This window comes from Beta vulgaris, chromosome 5 (assembly GCF_026745355.1).
Source record: "Beta vulgaris subsp. vulgaris cultivar EL10 chromosome 5, EL10.2, whole genome shotgun sequence".
NCBI lineage: Eukaryota > Viridiplantae > Streptophyta > Magnoliopsida > Caryophyllales > Amaranthaceae > Beta > Beta vulgaris.
In genome coordinates, this window is record NC_079206.1 from 47,402,490 (window position 1) to 47,420,963 (window position 18,474).

The window sequence follows — 18,474 nt, forward strand, 5'->3', positions numbered from 1 at the left end:
ACAGATCTGTTCCTTTAAAACATTTTTCTCTTTATTCAAATTTACAATCTCAGATCTGTAACGTTTCAAAGGGATTAATTTAATATCAAAGGAACTTAGAACAGGGACAAGTTCCTTTAAGTGTATGTGAAATTTCTAAATTAATTAGATAATTTTCATTCTTCACACTCTCATATGATTCTTTGATTTTCAAATTTTCATCAAACAAATCAAAGAACCTAGTTTCAACATCCGATCTCATTTTCTTAAGCGATTCTATATTTTTTTTACAAACTTTAAGAGTTTGTTCACGTTTTTCACATTCATCTCTACATTCAATAATTGCATCATAAAGAAGATCATAAATTTCATGCCTAGTTTTGCCATCTAAGTCTGATTCAAGTCCATGTTGGCTTATCTCAATATTTTTTTCAACTTCTTTTTCGTCAGTGTTTGCCATGAGGCAAAGATTTGCGGCTTTTTCAGTTTGTTGTTCTTCTTCCTCTTCTGTCTTTGAATCTCCCCAAGCAGCTATCATTGCCTTTAGAACGTTCGCCTTAGACAAAGGTGCTTTAGTTTCCTTGTTCCTTTCTTTGGTTTTATCATTTTCCCAAAGTAGACATTCCTTGATGTGATCTGTACTACCACATTTATGACAAGCAGCTTTGCTAGAAAACTTTTTAGTTTTACCTTTGAAGTTCTCGTTCTTCATGTTCCTATACATCTTTCAAAATTTTCGAACCATGAGTGTTGCTTCCTCTTCTTCTGAGTCAGAGTCATCTTCATCATTTGCTTTGAGGGCAATGGATTTTGACTTAGAGCTTTCACCATATACAGTATCAAGGTGAAGCTCATGAGTCTTTAGTGATCCAGCCAGATGTTCCAAGTTGAACTTAGTGAAGTCTTTTGTTTTTTCTAAAGTAGTGACCTTAACCATCCATCTATCATTGGGAAGACTCCTAAGAACTTTTCGAACTTATTCCCCTGATGAAATAAACTTACCAAGAGAAGCTAACTCATTAATAATGTTAGTAAAACGAGTAAACATCTCTTGAAGCTTTCCTTAGTCTTCATGGAGAACAGTTCATATTGATTCATTAGTAAATCAATTTTAGATCTTTTGACTTCATTAGTTCGTTCATGAGTTACTCCTAGTAAATCCCATATTTGCTTTGCGGATTCGCATCCCATGATCCTATAGTGTTTATGGGGTCCAAGTCCACAATGCAACATTTAATAGCCATTGCATTTACTTCCATTTTTTCAAAATCATCTTTGTCATATATAGAGAAGGGTTTTAGAATTACCTCATTTTTGTCATTAGTAGTTGTGACCTCGAAATCACCAACTTCAATGACTCTCCATACCTGGTAGTTTTCAACCTTGATGAATATTTCCATTATGTTCTTCCAGTAGGAATAGAACTTCCCATTGAACATGGGAGGCCTTTGCGTTGACTACCTTGCTCAAGTTTCTCGGTGGTATTCATTGTTCCTTGAATCTTTTTTTCAATAGGGTTTCCTATCTTTTGTAAGTTCCGGCTCTGATACCAATTGTTATTTCACTAGGAACAATACAAGATGGGGTGAATTCTATGTGTAGAAATAAACGTAATTTTTGCGGAATTTTAAACTTGAACAAAGAAACAAGCTAAATGAACACAAGGGATTATTACGAGGAAAAACTTCTTGGGCCCAACAAGAAGAAACAACCTCGACCACTAGGGATTTTAAACTCAACTCTTTCACTAATTAGGCTAAACAACTTTGTTACAACCTAATTCTACTCACGGGCCACACCTTGAGTTCTTAAATTCAAGTTCCTGAACAACTGTTCCCTTAACAGTTGTTATTCTCAACTTCACTTGAAGTTTTCTCACTTTAACTCACTTTACTCAAAGCTTCTCTCTTACAGAACTTCACCCAAAATCCCCTTACCCCAAAAACCAAAATACAATTGATCAAATAAACTTAGTGGAATTAGAGTAAGAAGGCAAAGAACAAATGGCTTTTATGAGAGAATGAAGGCACTGACACTTTACTTAGTTAAACTCACTAAATTACTTGGTCAGACGCACATTGGAACTTAATTAGACATTAGTATTTCTAGTTATAATAACTTAGAACATGGGATTAAAACATATATTAGTGGTAGAACCATTATCCCATTATGTTCCTTACCCGGAGGAACACTTTCCTCAACAATCCCATGATCTCCATGATCACTAAACGTGGGAGAGAATTAAGTTACTGCTCATTAATTTTAGCAACCATTTTAAGCATTAATTCGAAAATCTGATTTAATTAAAAATATCTTAATTATTAATACCAAAATAAAATCCTTTTACCAAAAATATTATCTTTAAAATATTTCCATAAAAACCGAAAAGAATTTTTATTATCTTTAGAAAAATACAATCTTTTCCTTAAAATCATATTTTTCCTTAAATAAAAACGGTTACCTAGAATTGAGGCATAATTTACTCAACTGACATAAATGAACCGTTGTAATGCTTCATCCTAAGTCTATTTCCTTTTAATAGTTAGTTCCTTTAACTTATTAGTTGAGCGCCAGTTCATCTGTTCCTTACAAAGGAACAAACGATCATTCTCATTCTAAATTGCCATAGCTCCTTACCATTCTTACTCGTTCCTTTACAATGGAACTAGAAACAAAAAGCCTCGCTTTAGTCTTCTTGCTCCAATGCTGCACCAGTATCCAATATTGAAACATCTTTACTTAGTCTTCAAAATCCAAACTTGATTTTTTCCTTGACTTACTATTCTCTTTGTTCCTTTCATTGATACCTTGAAATTCACTCAATTAAACAACTTGTTAGTCCACTACTTAGTTTGCATCTTTGTTCCTTTGTCATCATCAAAACTAAGGTTCAACAAAAACCTTTTTAAGGTATCTTTTGACAACATATTTTTATAAGGTACTTTTTCAAAAAAAAAAAAACGTATTTTATAAGGTGCTTTTTGTGAAAAAACCCCAAACATTTAATATATTTTTTTTAACGAGAGTTTTCAATGATGACAAAGATTATCTAAAATCTCAATAATGGAAATTGAATAAGTCTACAAATGAAAGTTGAAGTCAGTAAAAAATTGAATCTAAACTTACTTTGTTAATAAAAGGTGACTTCAATTAGTGTTGCGTTGAAACTCGCAAATGAAATTTGAAAATCAAATTTATAAACTACTCTTATTACTTTAAAACCTCACAATATGTAAGCCAATAAAATGCTTTACAACACTTTGTATATAGAGAATCTCAATACAAAATATATGTCTAACTTTTTACTGTTTGCGTCATGATTTGTCTATCTTTCCGTTAACTACACTCTGCATTTGTTTCATCACCATTAGCATCCTCTTCACTGAAATTCATTATATTATTTGGCAAAATTTTATAGCGTAAAAGTCAAACATTGTATATTAAATAAAACAATAATATAAGATAATATATTAAAAGAGATACACATCAGCAATATGTACAACAATACAAGTGCTATAGGAAATTATGTAATATCTCCGTTTAATTTTACTTGCAACAAGGGGAGGAATCAACAAAAGTAATTTAGGTGAGGAGAGAGAGAAGGGGGGGGGAAGTGACTCATGTGATGAGGAGAGAGATCGAAAGAAAAATTATCTAAAAGAAGGTAGTGTTGCAAGTAACATAAAACAACCACAATTGGTAGTTTTGAAGATGGTTATGATGACTTTAGGACAACTAGAGGAGTTGAGCCAAAAAAAATAAGGTGATTGCTAAAGAGATTGCAATTCTCGAGGATGTCCTTTTTCAGGTTCCTAGGGTTGATGATGGTGTAGGACAACACTCGGTGATTAGTGGCGTAGGTCCGCGTCCACCTAGGAATGTCAACGGGTCGGACTTGGACCGGATTATGCATAATCCGACTCCGACCCTACAGAAAGTCGGATTTTAAATCTGAGTCCGACTCCGACTTTGAAAATCCGAATCCGACCCGACTTAAAATCCGAACATCCGACTCCGAGATCCGACCCGACTTAAAATCCGGACATCCGACTTAAAATCCGAACATCCGACTCCGAACCTGATTCGACTTATTTTTCTTCCAATTTTTAATAATAGAATAGTCTTCTATAATACAATAATTTAATCATTACAATTTATTCTAATCATTATATGTAAATCTTATATAGCACTAATAATCTAATTATTACTATTATTTTTAACAATCTTTTTCTATGGTAAAATTCTATATAATACAATTGGCTAAAATTCGAAGTCAGATTACACATAAATAATACATTACATAAATAAGAAAAAAGGATTGATTGACTCAAAGTCGGAGTCGGATTCGGATGTCGGATTATTTTATGAGATCCGACTCCGACCCTCCTCCGACTCGGAGTCGGATTTTTTAAATGGAGTCGGAGTCGGATTACTTTTTTGTCAGAGTCAACTCGAATTTTTTCCTTCGGATCGAAGCGGACTAGGGTCGGATTCGGACTGGATTGCCATCCCTAGGTCCACCCGATGCTACAGGTACCCCATTGTTGAACCTTGGACTCACTAGAATGGATTTGGATGTCCAAGAAGAGGTCAAGAGCAAGTTCTCTTCAGAGAACAACAATGCAGATGAGATCATGACAAACCAGGATACGAAGTGGGTAGAAAAGGCTCCTTCGGATAACTCATAGTGTGCGGAACCTCATTGTGCACAAAACATTAGAAAGATCCCATTCGTCAACAAAAGAAAGTCATCCTCACGTCTTATGATTTCACAATCAGATTTAGACAAGTTAAGGAAAGAGAAAGTTATCCACTTCTATCAACCTCATTGTCTCTCAATTTTGAAGGTTCGCACCTTCACTTCAAAAAACTGGAAATTTGAAGGAGGCCCCCTGCAATTCTGAATTGCAGGTCGCACAGGTCTCTAATTCAGCTCTCATTGAAGATGAGGGCCTTCGAGCTGGTATCTCATATCTGCCATCGAGTCTGAAGGATGAAAATTTGACATCTACAACTCTTCATGGAGTGGATTGGTTATTGGGCTGTAGAAATGCAATGTAACACCAAGAGGTAAGTATCGATACCTTAACTAACATAATTTTGAGTGCAGGTATTCAAGGACAAAACAAACTCAGTTATTTGGATCATTCACTCAAGGAAAACAACGCAAAGGCCAAGAATACGAAAAAGAAGGCAAGAAACTCAATCAAAAAGCGTGAAGACCAACTGGACAAGGTGCTCTCAAGGCCAATCCTAGGTCTAGACCGCCGTTTAGGAAAAATTTCAACAAAGGTAAATTCCTCATATCAGATCCAAAAGGAAAAGCAATGCTCCTTTCTCATCGAACCTCCCTTATCATGTTAGGAAAAAATATATTAATTTCGTTTGTTCTTGTTCTAATGTTTATAGTTGTCAGTGTCTCAATCCAGTCCAGTCGAGGGATCACACACAGGCCTAGCATATGTTGCTAGCAAAGATGTAATGATCCCCTAGAATATTTGTAGGTTGTATTTCGTTTTTTCATTATTGCACGTTATCTCGATGTCAAAAAAAAAAAAAAACAACCACAATGAGTGTTGCAAGTAAAATGAAACGGAGGAAACAACCCACAAAAAAGTTCAGATTACCAGATAAATGCTTACAAAACCTCTTGAAGCAAGCATGGAGATAGTCCTGCGTAGAAAATATAACATCCTATGGCCTAGAAGAAGGTAGACTGTAGGACATGAGTAGGTAAATACAACTGTAGACGTGCGAGTGACTGTCTATGAAAGTTTGTTCTTCACCTTCATCGCACTGACCTAAATTAGGAGAACCACGTCCAATTTCTGCATTACAAAACATTCCTCCCAAGGGAATTCCAGGAAAATTATCCAGAATTGGGGAGCTATCAACATTTAATCTTTCGAAAAACATTTCACCTCGGCCACAGCAAGCAAAGACAAAACCTCCGATAATTTCCTTGTGCTTTAACTTGCCAAAATTTTCAGAAACAGTACCACACGAGGCCAATGCATATTCTCTATCAGGAATATAAAAGCAAAATGTATCTCCAGTTTTGATATCCCAACCTTTCACATAAAGGTACTGCTCATCTCCCCTGCAAAATCAAATTTTTCAAAATTAGAAACATAATAGTGGAAAGAGCAATTAGATGTCCAAGATACTGGTAACAAAGGGTTTTACTCACAAAAATATATGACACGAGTACATAACAAAAAAAAAAAAAAAATTGTAGAAAAACTTGGACCCACAACTATTCTATATAGACCAAGATCATGGTGTCAAAAGAAGGCCGCATCACATCCTATCGCCCGTGTCGTAAGAGTTTTCAAATTTAAAGATGTAAAAAAAACCGCGTTTTATGCGGGTTCAAGGGATATCTCATGGTCTGAGCCGATATTTGGCGGTACGACAACAACATCATCCCCATTCCCGCATGACCGTGATTGTTAGTCTGTTACCACGATCGTGACCGAAACCGTATTTTTGAACTATGGACCAGATTACCATGAAGTCCATAATAGAGAAGCTATTTCAAACGAAACATGTATTCTCTTTAGTCAAGTGCTATGTGCTCCCGCAAAACTAATTTCTTCACATCTTTCTTAAAGCCCTCTAGCTAAGTCATCTTTGGCTTTCCCTAACATCTCCTAATATCCTCATAATCCTTAACTCTTAATTACCTTGCTAGTGCATCATCTAGTTGACATGTCACATGCCCAAACCACCATAACCGGTTCTTATATAATCCTCGATTTCAGCAACTCCAACCTTCTTCCAAATATTTTCATAACAACAAAACATATACAATACAGAAATATAGAAAGTGAAATTCAGATCGATGATAGATGTAATAGTTAGAAGTTAGTCAACAAAGACAATAGCATGGGAACTTAAATAGCACGAAGATTAACTTAATCAACATTGGTTTCAGGACATTCGACAAAATCCCCTAACAATCATATAATATTTGCAAAAGGATGCATACATCCAAAGTAGGTGCAGCTTTTAATCCTTGGGTTCAAGAATGTGGGATAAAACTCTACACACCTAATGCAAGCGAGCTAACAAATGATTTGCTTGAGCTTGCATGAAGGACAGCTGCAAAACCAAATACCATGAACAGGTACGGGAACATAAGAGGAAACCAGGAAGTTGATAGATTCAAACATGTAGGAAGGGCACTAGAAAGTGACAATTTTTCATTAGAAAACATTTTCTGTGCTGACATCTGTTTTTTTTAAAAAAAAGATTATGCTTCTAGTTCTCAGTTTCTAGAAAAGAATGCAAATGAAAACATTTGAAAAGGGAAGGTGTCCGTCAAAGAGAAAAGGAAGTAGACTTCACTTCTTTCACAAACGGGGCTGAAACAGCTGAGTCTCTTCCTCCAACCGGTAAAGCAGGAAATGGAAATAAAGTCAGAAAGGAAGTAAAGCAATAAACGGAAGTGGGGGGAGAAAAAGTAATACACCAAAGGATTTATCACTTTCTTCAAGCAAACAAAAGTTTACCCCAAGATGTTTATTGGTGGTATCTATAAGCAGATAGCCAGATACTGAAGCGGAGATGGGCTCTCATCACTTTCTTCAAGCAAACAAAACTTTCTTCAAGCAACATGTTCTTTAAGCAGATATTTGTACTAATGAGAAAGTCAGACATCTTACTCATGAACAGGATGATAGGCTAGGGACATCACCGACTTAACCTGCTCTGAGCCAATGGAATATTTTCTTTTTTTTCTAACCCCAATGTACAAATCATAATTAGGGACTAGATCTTCCATCTGCCATAATCCAGAGAGAAATATCAATAGTTATATAAAAAATATATATATCAACAAAGAATTTAACAAAAAGAGAGTCATTTGTCTCTGCTGAAAATAACAGACAGCATCACAGTCCACAGCAACGCTGTTATGGAATTACATATACCAGGGCCGTGGCAACGATTTTCGAGGCCCTCTGCAATTTTTCAAAATTGGGCCCTTTCTTTTAACTCTATATATATATATACGGAGTACATACAAAATTTAGTATAAATGATGGCTAAAACTAATTTTTCTCCTAGTATATTTTTTTTTGAAGGAACAAAATAATCTAGATTAAGAAAGAAGAAACAATATAATTAATTAATATAAAAAAAAAAAGTGGAAAGAATAGAAGTATGCGTTAAGAGGGAAAGAATGTGAAAAGGCCAAAAAAGGGGAAAGGAAAGGATTATTAGTATTGTTGTACAGTAGTAATTAGTATGGGAAACAGTAGTAATTATTGTAGGAAGTTATGTCTCCATTAGAGGGTTTTATTTAAAAGCACTCACCACTAAACCAAAGTAATTTTGCTTGTCATTGTTTGATGCGTCGTTATAATATACAATGCCAGATTTTGGGGCCCCTAACTGGCGGAGGCCCTGCGCGGTCACCCCGGTCGCGCCCCCCTCCGCCGGCCCTGACATATACTTCCTTCCTTTCGTTTTAAATGCAACAATTTCCGTTTTTGGCAATTTCAAATTAAATGCAACAAACTCAAACTTTCCTATTTTAGTATGAACTCTGAAAGCGATATTACAAAAATACCCTTACTTAAAAATTAAAACAAATTATACAACCAAAATTAAATTAATTACTAACCTAACCTACATTAATCTACCAAAACTTCACCCCCCTCTCTCCAATACCTTCACCCAACACCATCATCCACCACCACCAACTACCATCATCATACAGCCATCATCACTCACCATCCTCCTATCTCCGACCTCCGTGATTTCGGGCACCGCCACCACCACCATTACAACCATCTTCTCTCTCCTCACCACTCCATGAAGCCAACCCACCACTCCTAAATCAACCCACCATTGCTGCATAAAATTATCGTGTACTAACTTCCATCTTCCGTCTCTCCTCCTTTCATTAGCTATAAATACCTTCCCACACATTTCGTGATTTCAACTTTGGTTGAAGTCTTCAAACTTCTAAGTCTTCGTTTTACTAAATTCCATGTAAGTTCTTTTCTCTCTCTATTTGTTCATGTTTGAAAATTTATGTTCAATTTTCTATCTCTTAGATTTTTTAGCAGAAATTGTAAATTTGAATTCCAGGAGCTATTTTGAGCTTACATGTTGTAGATTTTTGTTGATTTTGGAATCTTTAAGCTCTATTTTTGTTCTTAATCTAGGTTAAGAATTTAATTTTGCTGTTTTTTCTCTCTTTCTTTCTTGAATTTTTTGTGAATTTTGGCAAAGTTTTGAGTTTGAATTTGGTGCATGATATCAGTATTTTTGGTTGACGGTGGTGGTCATTTTCACGGTTGAAGTTTGATTTGGCTGACAGAAATTATGGTGGTTGGTGTCGCAGACTCGTAGTAGTGGTGGTGGTTGCTAGTAGTGGCGGTGTGTGGCAGTGTTGGTTGGTGGTGGTAGTTCCCAGCGAGAATTTCCCCTCTTTTTTTTCGGCCCCACTTTCTCTCTCCACTAACGTATAATCACATGCACCTTCCTTATAATCATCCCTTAAGAAACTTCAACTAGGAGCCCCTGCCACTCCAAATGTTGCATCCAAAACGAAATGGAGGAAGTCTATATATATATATATAGAGTGAGAGAGAGAGGCAAGATCACATGAGAATGCTCCTTACATGAGAAATGAAAAGGAATCTCAACCACATGATTGGTTTAGAGCTACAACACTTATGCATTAGAGTTATATCCCTCTAAAAAATTTTGAATTCAAAAAAAAAATTGTTTTTTTTTATTTTTTTTTTCAAATATTTTGTTTTTGGAGTTACATCACTTTTTCATTAGAGTTACAACACTTATTCATAAGAGTTATAGCGTGTAAAATTCATTCTCATTTCTCATATAAGTATGCATTATCATATGTATATATATGTATATATATGTATATATATATATATATATATTATTATATATATATATATATATATATTCCTAGAGAGTTTGTGCTCGTATTTCCATATGAAAACCAGAAACAGAAAGAGCCTCATCAATTGCAACTGAATACTTGGAAAAACAGGCATTTTTTTAATTTAGTTTCAATGTGTTCTACCTGGAAAACACTTCCATGGAATGAGCAATTTAGACACAGATTCCTGATTAAGTTTTTATTACACAAGCTTTCTAGAGAAAGAAAAAGTATACATTGTCAGTTTCCAAGCCTGCTTTTTTGTCTAGACTTTAGACCGAGATATGAAACCAGAAAGTTCTTGCTATTGTTCTTCAACACATGCCTTGACAGCCATGATACACAGGAACTTCTGAATGGTAGCATTCAGCATTAGCCATCTCTGAAACGTCACCAATACGGAGGAAACTTGGGAAGCCGGGGATTCCTCTAAAAATAGGGGAAGCCGAGCATTGCAAGGGGACGACGATCGGCAGGGATCTCTTAGGAGAAACAAAGGAGATTGCACATGCCCCCCTCCTCAGACCCCACTTACATAAGCCCACGACTTATATTTTGAAAACAAAAGGAAAATTAAGCTAAAACATGCTGCGGACTGTACATTCTCAATCTATCCAACAAGTACAATTCTCTCTACCTATTGATCAGCCACTGGCCCAATGCAGAACCGAAAGCGTCACAGGGACGTTTTCCATAGGCAGTCACCACAGCTTGGCAAGTAATTTCTCTATTCTTCTGTCTCTCTCCCCAACTTTACCTCTCTCTCCTTCTTGACCTCTCCTCCCAACTTCATCTCTTTTTCCTTTGCTCTCTCCACTATGGCTTTAATGTTTCAAATGTAGATCTTTCTTGTTTTTTTTAAGTTTCTGATTTGATCCAGTAACTATGCAATATATGGGATCTGTGGAATTTTAATGACTTGTATTGTGCACTTGTAGCATTATGATAGCATTTTCATGTTGCAGTAATGAGATATTTACAAATTCGTTTGATTCTTAACTTTTATTTATTGTTGTTTCCTAGGCATTTTGCATCTTAACTTTCTTAAAGTTACCATTTTTCGTCCCCTTTCCAGTTTTTGTTGCCAACTCTGTGCAACCAAGCTTGACAGTTTGCTGTGACACGGCCCGCAGTCTTGCTAATTCAGTTTTGTGCCTTGGTGTATTACTCCCTTCATCTCAATTTTTATTTTTTTTTTGGTTGAGACAAGATCTCCACTATAATATAAGAATTAAAATTGCCCACTATCCCCATTAGATTTACTTTTGTACAAAAAAAACAAGCATACCTCCAGTTCAAAATCATTTAACATTTGTTCACCATCAAGAGTCACATTCTCTCCCTCCCGTTTAGCTGTCAACCATGTTGTAAATTCACGCCTCCTCATTTTAGCAGAAACCACTCTATACCTCGGACCCACAGCATTGACTCCAGCTCCAACTGCGAAATGAAATTCAATTTGCCCTAAACCTGCTCATTAAGAAGAGTCCAATGTCAAATATGTTGATGCAACTGTTAGATGCTAAAGAAAGCATTGAAGAGAAAGCTGTCAGCAGAAAGCTAAGCTTCTATTCTCCAGAGTATGAACACGCCCAAAGAGCATCTCCCTCCTTTCCCCCCCCCCCACCCACCCCAAAAAAAAAAGACGAATTAACATGCAGAGAGCCATAGTAAGATTAAAGTGTATTCATGATCTCTTTTTAAACTAAAGCAACCACCTAAGGGCTTGTTCGTTATCGTTTCTTATTTTCGACTCAGTTTTTTTGAAAACTAAAAACAAAAAACGAAACCAGAAAAGGTCACTTTCTAGTTGTCAGTTTTCAAAATCATGTTTCTAATAAGTTTGACTAATTTTTTTTTTCCATTATAGGAATATACAGCATACCATATGACTTTAAAATACAAAATACCAAAAAAACTGAAAACCACAGTGATACCGAACGAGCCATAACATGCTAAAAGATGTGACTATAAATTAATGTTAATACAATAAAAAAATCAGCAAAAAGAAATGTACGACGTTCAACTTCTAAGGTACCTTTAATAAATAAAACTAAACAAGCTAAGGGCAAAGTTGCAGACAATCATTGTCACTACCAAGCAAAGAAAACAAAGTGCACCAAGTATGTATAAACCATAAATATCACAAGAATAATTTTTTTCTAAAGAACTACAAGCAAGGAGAAGATGAGATCGAACTTCAAAGAGATGTAGCAATACAGCCTACGCTTAATAGCAATAAATTTCAGAAGATTTACATGAACATGGATACAATAGATACGAGAATCTTTGTTACTTAAAAAGAACATAAATCACATATGGGAGTATTAGTATATATTTCCAAAGAGAAAAGCTTCTATCCTCAAAACAAAAGGAAGCCTTGTACACAAATGCGCAAATGAGAAGAAATCATATCAATGGCCTACGAGTGACAACTCTATTATTCTCCACGAGTAGAAATATGACTCCACCATGCTGATAACCAAAACAAAGAATCTTATTTTAGAGGTTTAAAGATACATATGCAATGAGCTGAATTAGAAGTTAGATATTAGCTTCTTGAGTGATTTTAACATGGTGATATGAGTTTGGTGTTAAGATTGACAGGTGTAATATGAATAATTAAATACTCGGTCGATCTGAAGAGCTTTCAGAAGTTTGTACTAAAGAACAGAAATCACAGTTGTTTTTTCGGTTAGCCAGGTTCTGAATAAAATAAGCTATTCATCCAAAATGACCACAAATCAAATTGGAAACATCTATACTAATTACCAAATGAAAGATTGGCACCACTTTACAGGAAAATCCTGAATATAAACAGAAGGTAGCAAAGTACAAAATGTTCCCTCAGAAATACAGAATTTGATTTTCTGTTTCAGTATTACACATTAGCAAGGTATACATCTTCAATATGATCAGCTCATCCATCAAAACCCAAAGCCAACAAACACAGCAATAATGCTTAGTAAGTTACTGAAGCAGAAAAGGAAACAACTATACCGTCCAATGTTGTTCTCTCCCTTGCAAATACAAGAGCAACAGCACGTTTATAAGGAGGTTCCTGTCCTCGATGTGTCGAGATAATTTCCGAATTATCAGTGCTTGAATGCCTGAAACTACAGCTTTCATTTCCAGCAATGACAGTTTGTTGAGACAATGCATAATCTGCAAGATACAAGAATCATTAACAAAGACAAAATAAAACATAAGATCCAATTTCAAAGTAGCCAATCTAAGCAGTCCTACTTGAGGGACTAATACAAAAACTCAACAAGCACAATGCATGAAATATTAGAAGCAGAGAATTTCACTGAGACTCGGATAGCCATGTCGTACACGGGGTATAATGGTACATGTGTAGGTGTTTGATTCGTCTATTCTTGAGAACATTCCATGATTTGGGCCCATAATAAAGTGTTGAAGTATCCATAATCATACTCGAGTGTCAAGAATCCAACAAAGGTACTACATTAAGTATTATTCCCCCTCTAGTATATGAAATTGGATACACATTTGCTTCAGTGGCGTCCAAAGTGCTTACCCAACCAACTTCATCCTCCTCTTGCTCTTAAAAAAATTCTTTAATTTACTCATCTAAATAGAAACTAATGACTCCAAAGTGGGGAAGGAAACTTAGTTTTCATACAAAACAATCTTATTTTATCCGTTCTTCTAATCCTAAACAAAAAGTTCCTTATCATACTTCTGAATATAATCATGAATATCACAGCACTAGGCTTTCTTCATTTTTCGAGAGCAATACACAATAAAAGCTATGTCACCCAAACTCAGATATTTGTGTTGGACAATATGTATCCGACTCGGCTAATGTATGATAATATTTCATTATTTTGGGCTAAAACACCAAAGTAAAGTGTCAATACCATTGATACCCGGTTGGCGTACGGTGCTCCGACCGGCGACCCAGGTCGGACGTTCCCAATCGTGGGACGAACGCGTTCCAGACTGCCGGAGGTCGCGAACCAATTCGTGCATCCAAGCAAACCCTTTTGGCCGGAGAGATTGAAAGCTTTTAGGGAAATTTACCCAAAAAAGTAAACCCTAGATTTGCAATTGACCACATCTTTGCGATTTTTTTATCGGAAAAATATTGGGCTTTTGATTATCTCACACTTAAAAATGGCTGTGTGTAATTTTAACTTTTTTTTGAAGTATTACGGTGAACTTTCAAGCTTTTATCTATGGTGGAAAGTGGAAACTTGAAGAGGAAGGAATATGAGCGTGGAAGAAGCCTGCAACTTTTTGTTTTATGTTTCTTTTTTTTAGGGGAAATTGGAAAGGATGGAAGTTGTAAAGTTATTTTGTGTTTATTTATTTATTTTTAATCAAGCCAACTTGGAATATGGATGTGACCTCCCCAAAAAATGGCTAGTGGCTACCTACTTTTCCTTTTTTTTGTTTGACTCTCACCAGTTCCTCTTTTCTTTCTTTGTATATTTTAGTTTCTAGGAAATGCAAAGCAGTATTTATTTCTAAAATATATCATAGATTTAAATATTTATGATATTCTCATTTTGCCAAATTAATTTCATTTGAAAACAAATTATGATAAAAAATGTACCCATCGTACCCGATAAACCACCCATCGTACCCAATACACCCATAGGTAGCGTACCCTGTACCCGTTCCTTGAATCGAACCGAATTTTGTACCGGGTATCATTGGTCAATACTCATATTGGAGTTTTGAGGATCAAATATAAGTGCTTGAGGTAAAATAAGGAGTCCTTATAATGTAAAATAGAAAACTCACCCAACTTTTCGACAACAGGTTTCATATCAGCTTCTGAGTCCTACAAAACCATAAAAGCCAAAAGTTGAAGACATGCAACCACAAGACATATAAAAGGGGAATTCAAAAATAGCTTTTAAGCAAAGCATCAAATGAGTGCACTCACTCCAAACATGATAATTGCCTCAGGGGATGTGCGACCTGACACAGAAGCTGAGAAATCCCTCAGGTCCATGACAAACTTGTCGATATTAGGTCCCTGTCATTATAAGATGGTGTTCACTCTTTTTGTGCAAGCTATGCTATATGAATAGTGATGAATTTAAGTTTCTTAGACAAGTACCTCTTCTGTATCTAGAAGTGGAACAGCATCAACTTTGAGTCCAGGCAAAAATCCAACTGTTAAAGAAATACCCCCACTACTGGCAGTTTCAAGATCATCGTCAACATCAAAATATGGGAACCTCACCTGTCATGTGAATGCAACAAGAATCTTCACATGGGGACTCTTAATATCAGCTGATGTAATAGAACTAGCTCAACTAAAAATCCTGATAGATTGTTAGAGACCCAAATCACAAAAACCCCATTTTGTCTTTTAGGGTCAAGCTCTTTTTACTCAACCAATATTTGACATTCCTCCTTAAATAATACTCTTGTTTCTTATTGTTTTTGTTCGATTGATGGTTTAGATTCTTTTTACCTACTACTAATATTTCTATGAGAAAGAGAAAGTTTGGCTTCAATTTTCAGAATAGTTCTGATGAAATGTCATTAATTATTCAATATCCACCCAATGAGTTCCGAATTATGATAAAAAGAGAGAAAGACTAACCCAGATTAATGAAACCTTAATCCTCACAAAGCTAAAAAGTCTAATATGGAACAACGGTAGGGGGTTACATGACTTATTTAGGCCATCCCTACTCCCTTATCTATTACATTCAAAATGATTTTAGGTCAAATATGGAGCATATATTACCCTCAACATTACTTTGAATAATCAATTCCAGAAAAAGATTATTTTGTGGCAGGGGGGAGCCAGAATGCATGTAAGTTCAACGGATACGTATTTTGTTTTAGCTCATTTTGTTGAAAACAACCTTTGATCAATTGTGTAATTCAGGAACAGATGGGGTAACTACACAAAAGTAAAAGCTTATAATATAACTTGATAGTAGTGAAAGTACTTTCCAAGATAAGTTCAACAAATCAGTTTCACATTTTATACATTATGACAAAAATCAATGGTACCAAAAGCACGCATTAATCATCAAAGTCGCATATAGCAAGTATGAGTTATCACCTTTGATCAATTGTGTAATTCAGGAACAGATGGGGTAACTGCGCAATAGTAAAATCTTATAGTATAACTTAATAGTGGTGAAAGTACTTTTCAAGATAAACTCAACAAATTAGTTTCACATTCTATACATTACGACAAATTTTACGATACCAAAAGCACGCATTAATCATCAAAGTCGCATATAGCAAGCATGAGTTATTCCTCTAACGCAAACCCTAAAGTAAATGCACATTGCCAAGAAACAGGAATAATGCACAACAACACAACCCTTGTTCATATCTCTATAAACTAAGCCTAAACATAACACTTATTAGTTGAAAACAACCTCACCTCGGCAAATTGATCAGTTTTTGCATCTCTTCCAATAATACCGCCAACTTCACAAGTAATAATCGGGATTCTAGAACCCAAAATTTCAACAACCTAAGAAGAAATGACAATAAAATAATTTATTGATCAGCACGACAGAAATAAGTAAAAGAAAGAGAGAGAAAACGAAATTACAAGTCGATGAGCTTGATCGAGACCAAAGGCGGGACAAATAGAGAGAATTGCGAAATGCGGTCGAATTGGGCCAGAAAGAACTTTTGTGGTGACCTCTTTTACAGCTTCCTGTAATGAAATCAAACACCTAATTTGAATGAATGAAGTAAGAGTAAAGAGTTAGATAGGGAGGAGAGAGAGAGAAAGAGAAAATACGGACGGGAAGAGAGGTGTTCAATGAGAGAGCGGAGATGAAATTGGGATGAGAGAGAATGCGAGTGCAGATGGCGTTCCATGAGCGGCTCACACAAGCAGCTGATGCGAAAGATTTCGCCGGTAATTTTGCGAGGATGTTTTGTAGAAGGTTATCGTCCACCTCAGATATTCCTGCAGCGCCGGGAAATGGAGTTTCCAACATCGGAGATCAAACTGTGGAATTTTGAGGATTCAGACGTCTGTCGATTGTGTTTCGAATTTCTAATTGGACCTTTTAGGGCGCATGCTCATTTCGTAAGGTTTTCTTAATGAACTACTTCCTCCTCCCTTCTTAATGCCATCTTTTTATGGAAACATTTTAACTTTTAAGTACTCTCTATAATCTAGGGATAAAGAAAAAGTGAACGCGTACATTTTAGTTCAAACTTCAAAGTATAGGATAAACGTGGTTGCCTAATTCCTTCATCGGAGGAATATATAAATGTTTATACCATTTCAAAATTCACTAATTTTTTTTTATAATAATGTCAAAGCTAGTATTAATTTTCTTATGCGCTAAATTTGAAATTAACTCCATGGAACCATAGAACAGTACTGTTTCTGTCTAGAAATTGAGGTTAATGGTCTGTGCTGAACAAATCCTTAGGTCTAAGCAGATCCGGTTAACTGTTCACCGGAATCCTGCAAAACACAGAAAACTGCCCCGAGGGTTGTTTCGGGATTGCCCCTCCGACGCTCAAGTCAGTTGATGATTGAGGTAGAGAGAGAGTCTAGAGTGAGAAACTCGGGTTAGTTAGGTGAGAATTCAATACCTTTGCATTGATGTGACAAGGGGTATTTATTGTGGTGAGAACCCCTAGGAATTGGTGTGCTGGATGGGACAGCTCACCTGAGGATTGGTGGAAATACCTTTCCAAGAATGATTTATGTGGGACCCTTGAATCTCCCAATGCTTGCTAGCCATGCTGTAGCAGGTGGGACCCACGGAGCTTAGGTGGCAGTGCCACATGGCATAGGACTCTTGGGGGAATTTAATGGGCCCAAACATTTAGCCCCATGCCAGGAAGGGGCAGAAGAGCCGTCCGACCGGGTGAAGCCCGTTCGTGGCGTAATTTTTCTTCCATCCTTGACTTTGCGACCGACCTGCATATGGGGGGAGCTGATAGGATACCGGGTCGGGCAAGCGCCGACCCGGTCCATGATGTCAACCAGACTCGGGCTTGCAATAGAGAGACTGACCAGAAGCCCCTGGTGTTACCTGGTCGGCATAGGTGGTCCTCGAAGGAGATTGACCAGGCGACCCTAGATTGACCGACCAGGTCCTTGAAGAGGAGACCAGCTCAGCTGAGGGGCTAGAGAGCCCTTAGAGTGACCGACCAGGTCCTTGAAGAGGAGACCAGCTCGGCTGAGGGGCTAGAGAGCCCCTAGAGTGACCGACCAGGTCCTTGGAGAGGAGACCAGCTGGGCTGAGGGGCTAAAGAGCCCCTAGATTGACCGACCTGTTCTTTGACGAGGAGACCAGCTCGGCTGAGGGGCTAAAGAGCCCCTAGATTGACCGACCAGGTCCCATATATCTCAATGCTTGGTTTGTTTGTGCAAATGGACTGCAGGGACCTGGTCGGGTAAGGGGTAAGGGAGCCCATATCGTCCGACCAGGTGTTGGATTGACGGGCGCAGCTCAGACAAGGGCTAACAAACCCTGGAGAGGCCGACCAGGTGTTCCCTAGCACTTAGCGAATTTTGACTAAGCGAAGGGAACTTGCAGAGACCTGGTCGGACAAGGGTTAGGGAACCCCATGTTTGACCGACCGGGTTC

General features: G+C 36.8%; 1 protein-coding gene across 1 annotated transcript; it reads right to left on the minus strand.

The window, feature by feature from the left end:
• Positions 1 to 5,567: 5,567 nt before the first annotated feature.
• Positions 5,568 to 17,000, minus strand: LOC104908031 (F-box/LRR-repeat protein At5g63520). Its single transcript, XM_057395138.1, has 10 exons — positions 16,663 to 17,000; positions 16,464 to 16,571; positions 16,285 to 16,382; positions 14,997 to 15,117; positions 14,820 to 14,912; positions 14,675 to 14,714; positions 12,902 to 13,066; positions 11,190 to 11,371; positions 7,647 to 7,765; positions 5,568 to 6,079 (listed from the first exon to the last, which is right to left on the minus strand). The coding sequence occupies exons 1-10, from the start codon at positions 16,858 to 16,860 to the stop codon at positions 5,674 to 5,676; spliced, it is 1,530 nt and encodes a 509-aa protein (XP_057251121.1). The 5' UTR covers positions 16,861 to 17,000; the 3' UTR covers positions 5,568 to 5,673.
• Positions 17,001 to 18,474: the final 1,474 nt, after the last annotated feature.

Excerpts from the sequence above, each read along its gene's own strand:
- LOC104908031 (XM_057395138.1), bottom strand. The coding sequence starts at position 16,860 with ATGTTGGAAACTCCATTTCCCGGCGCTGCAGGAATATCTGAGGTGGAC. Across the intron at positions 16,383-16,463 it reads TCGATCAAGCTCATCGACTT|GTTGTTGAAATTTTGGGTTC; the intron begins GTAATTTCGTTT and ends ATTTCTTCTTAG. Across the intron at positions 7,766-11,189 it reads TAAATGATTTTGAACTGGAG|ATGGAAGATCTAGTCCCTAA; the intron begins GTATGCTTGTTT and ends GGATTATGGCAG.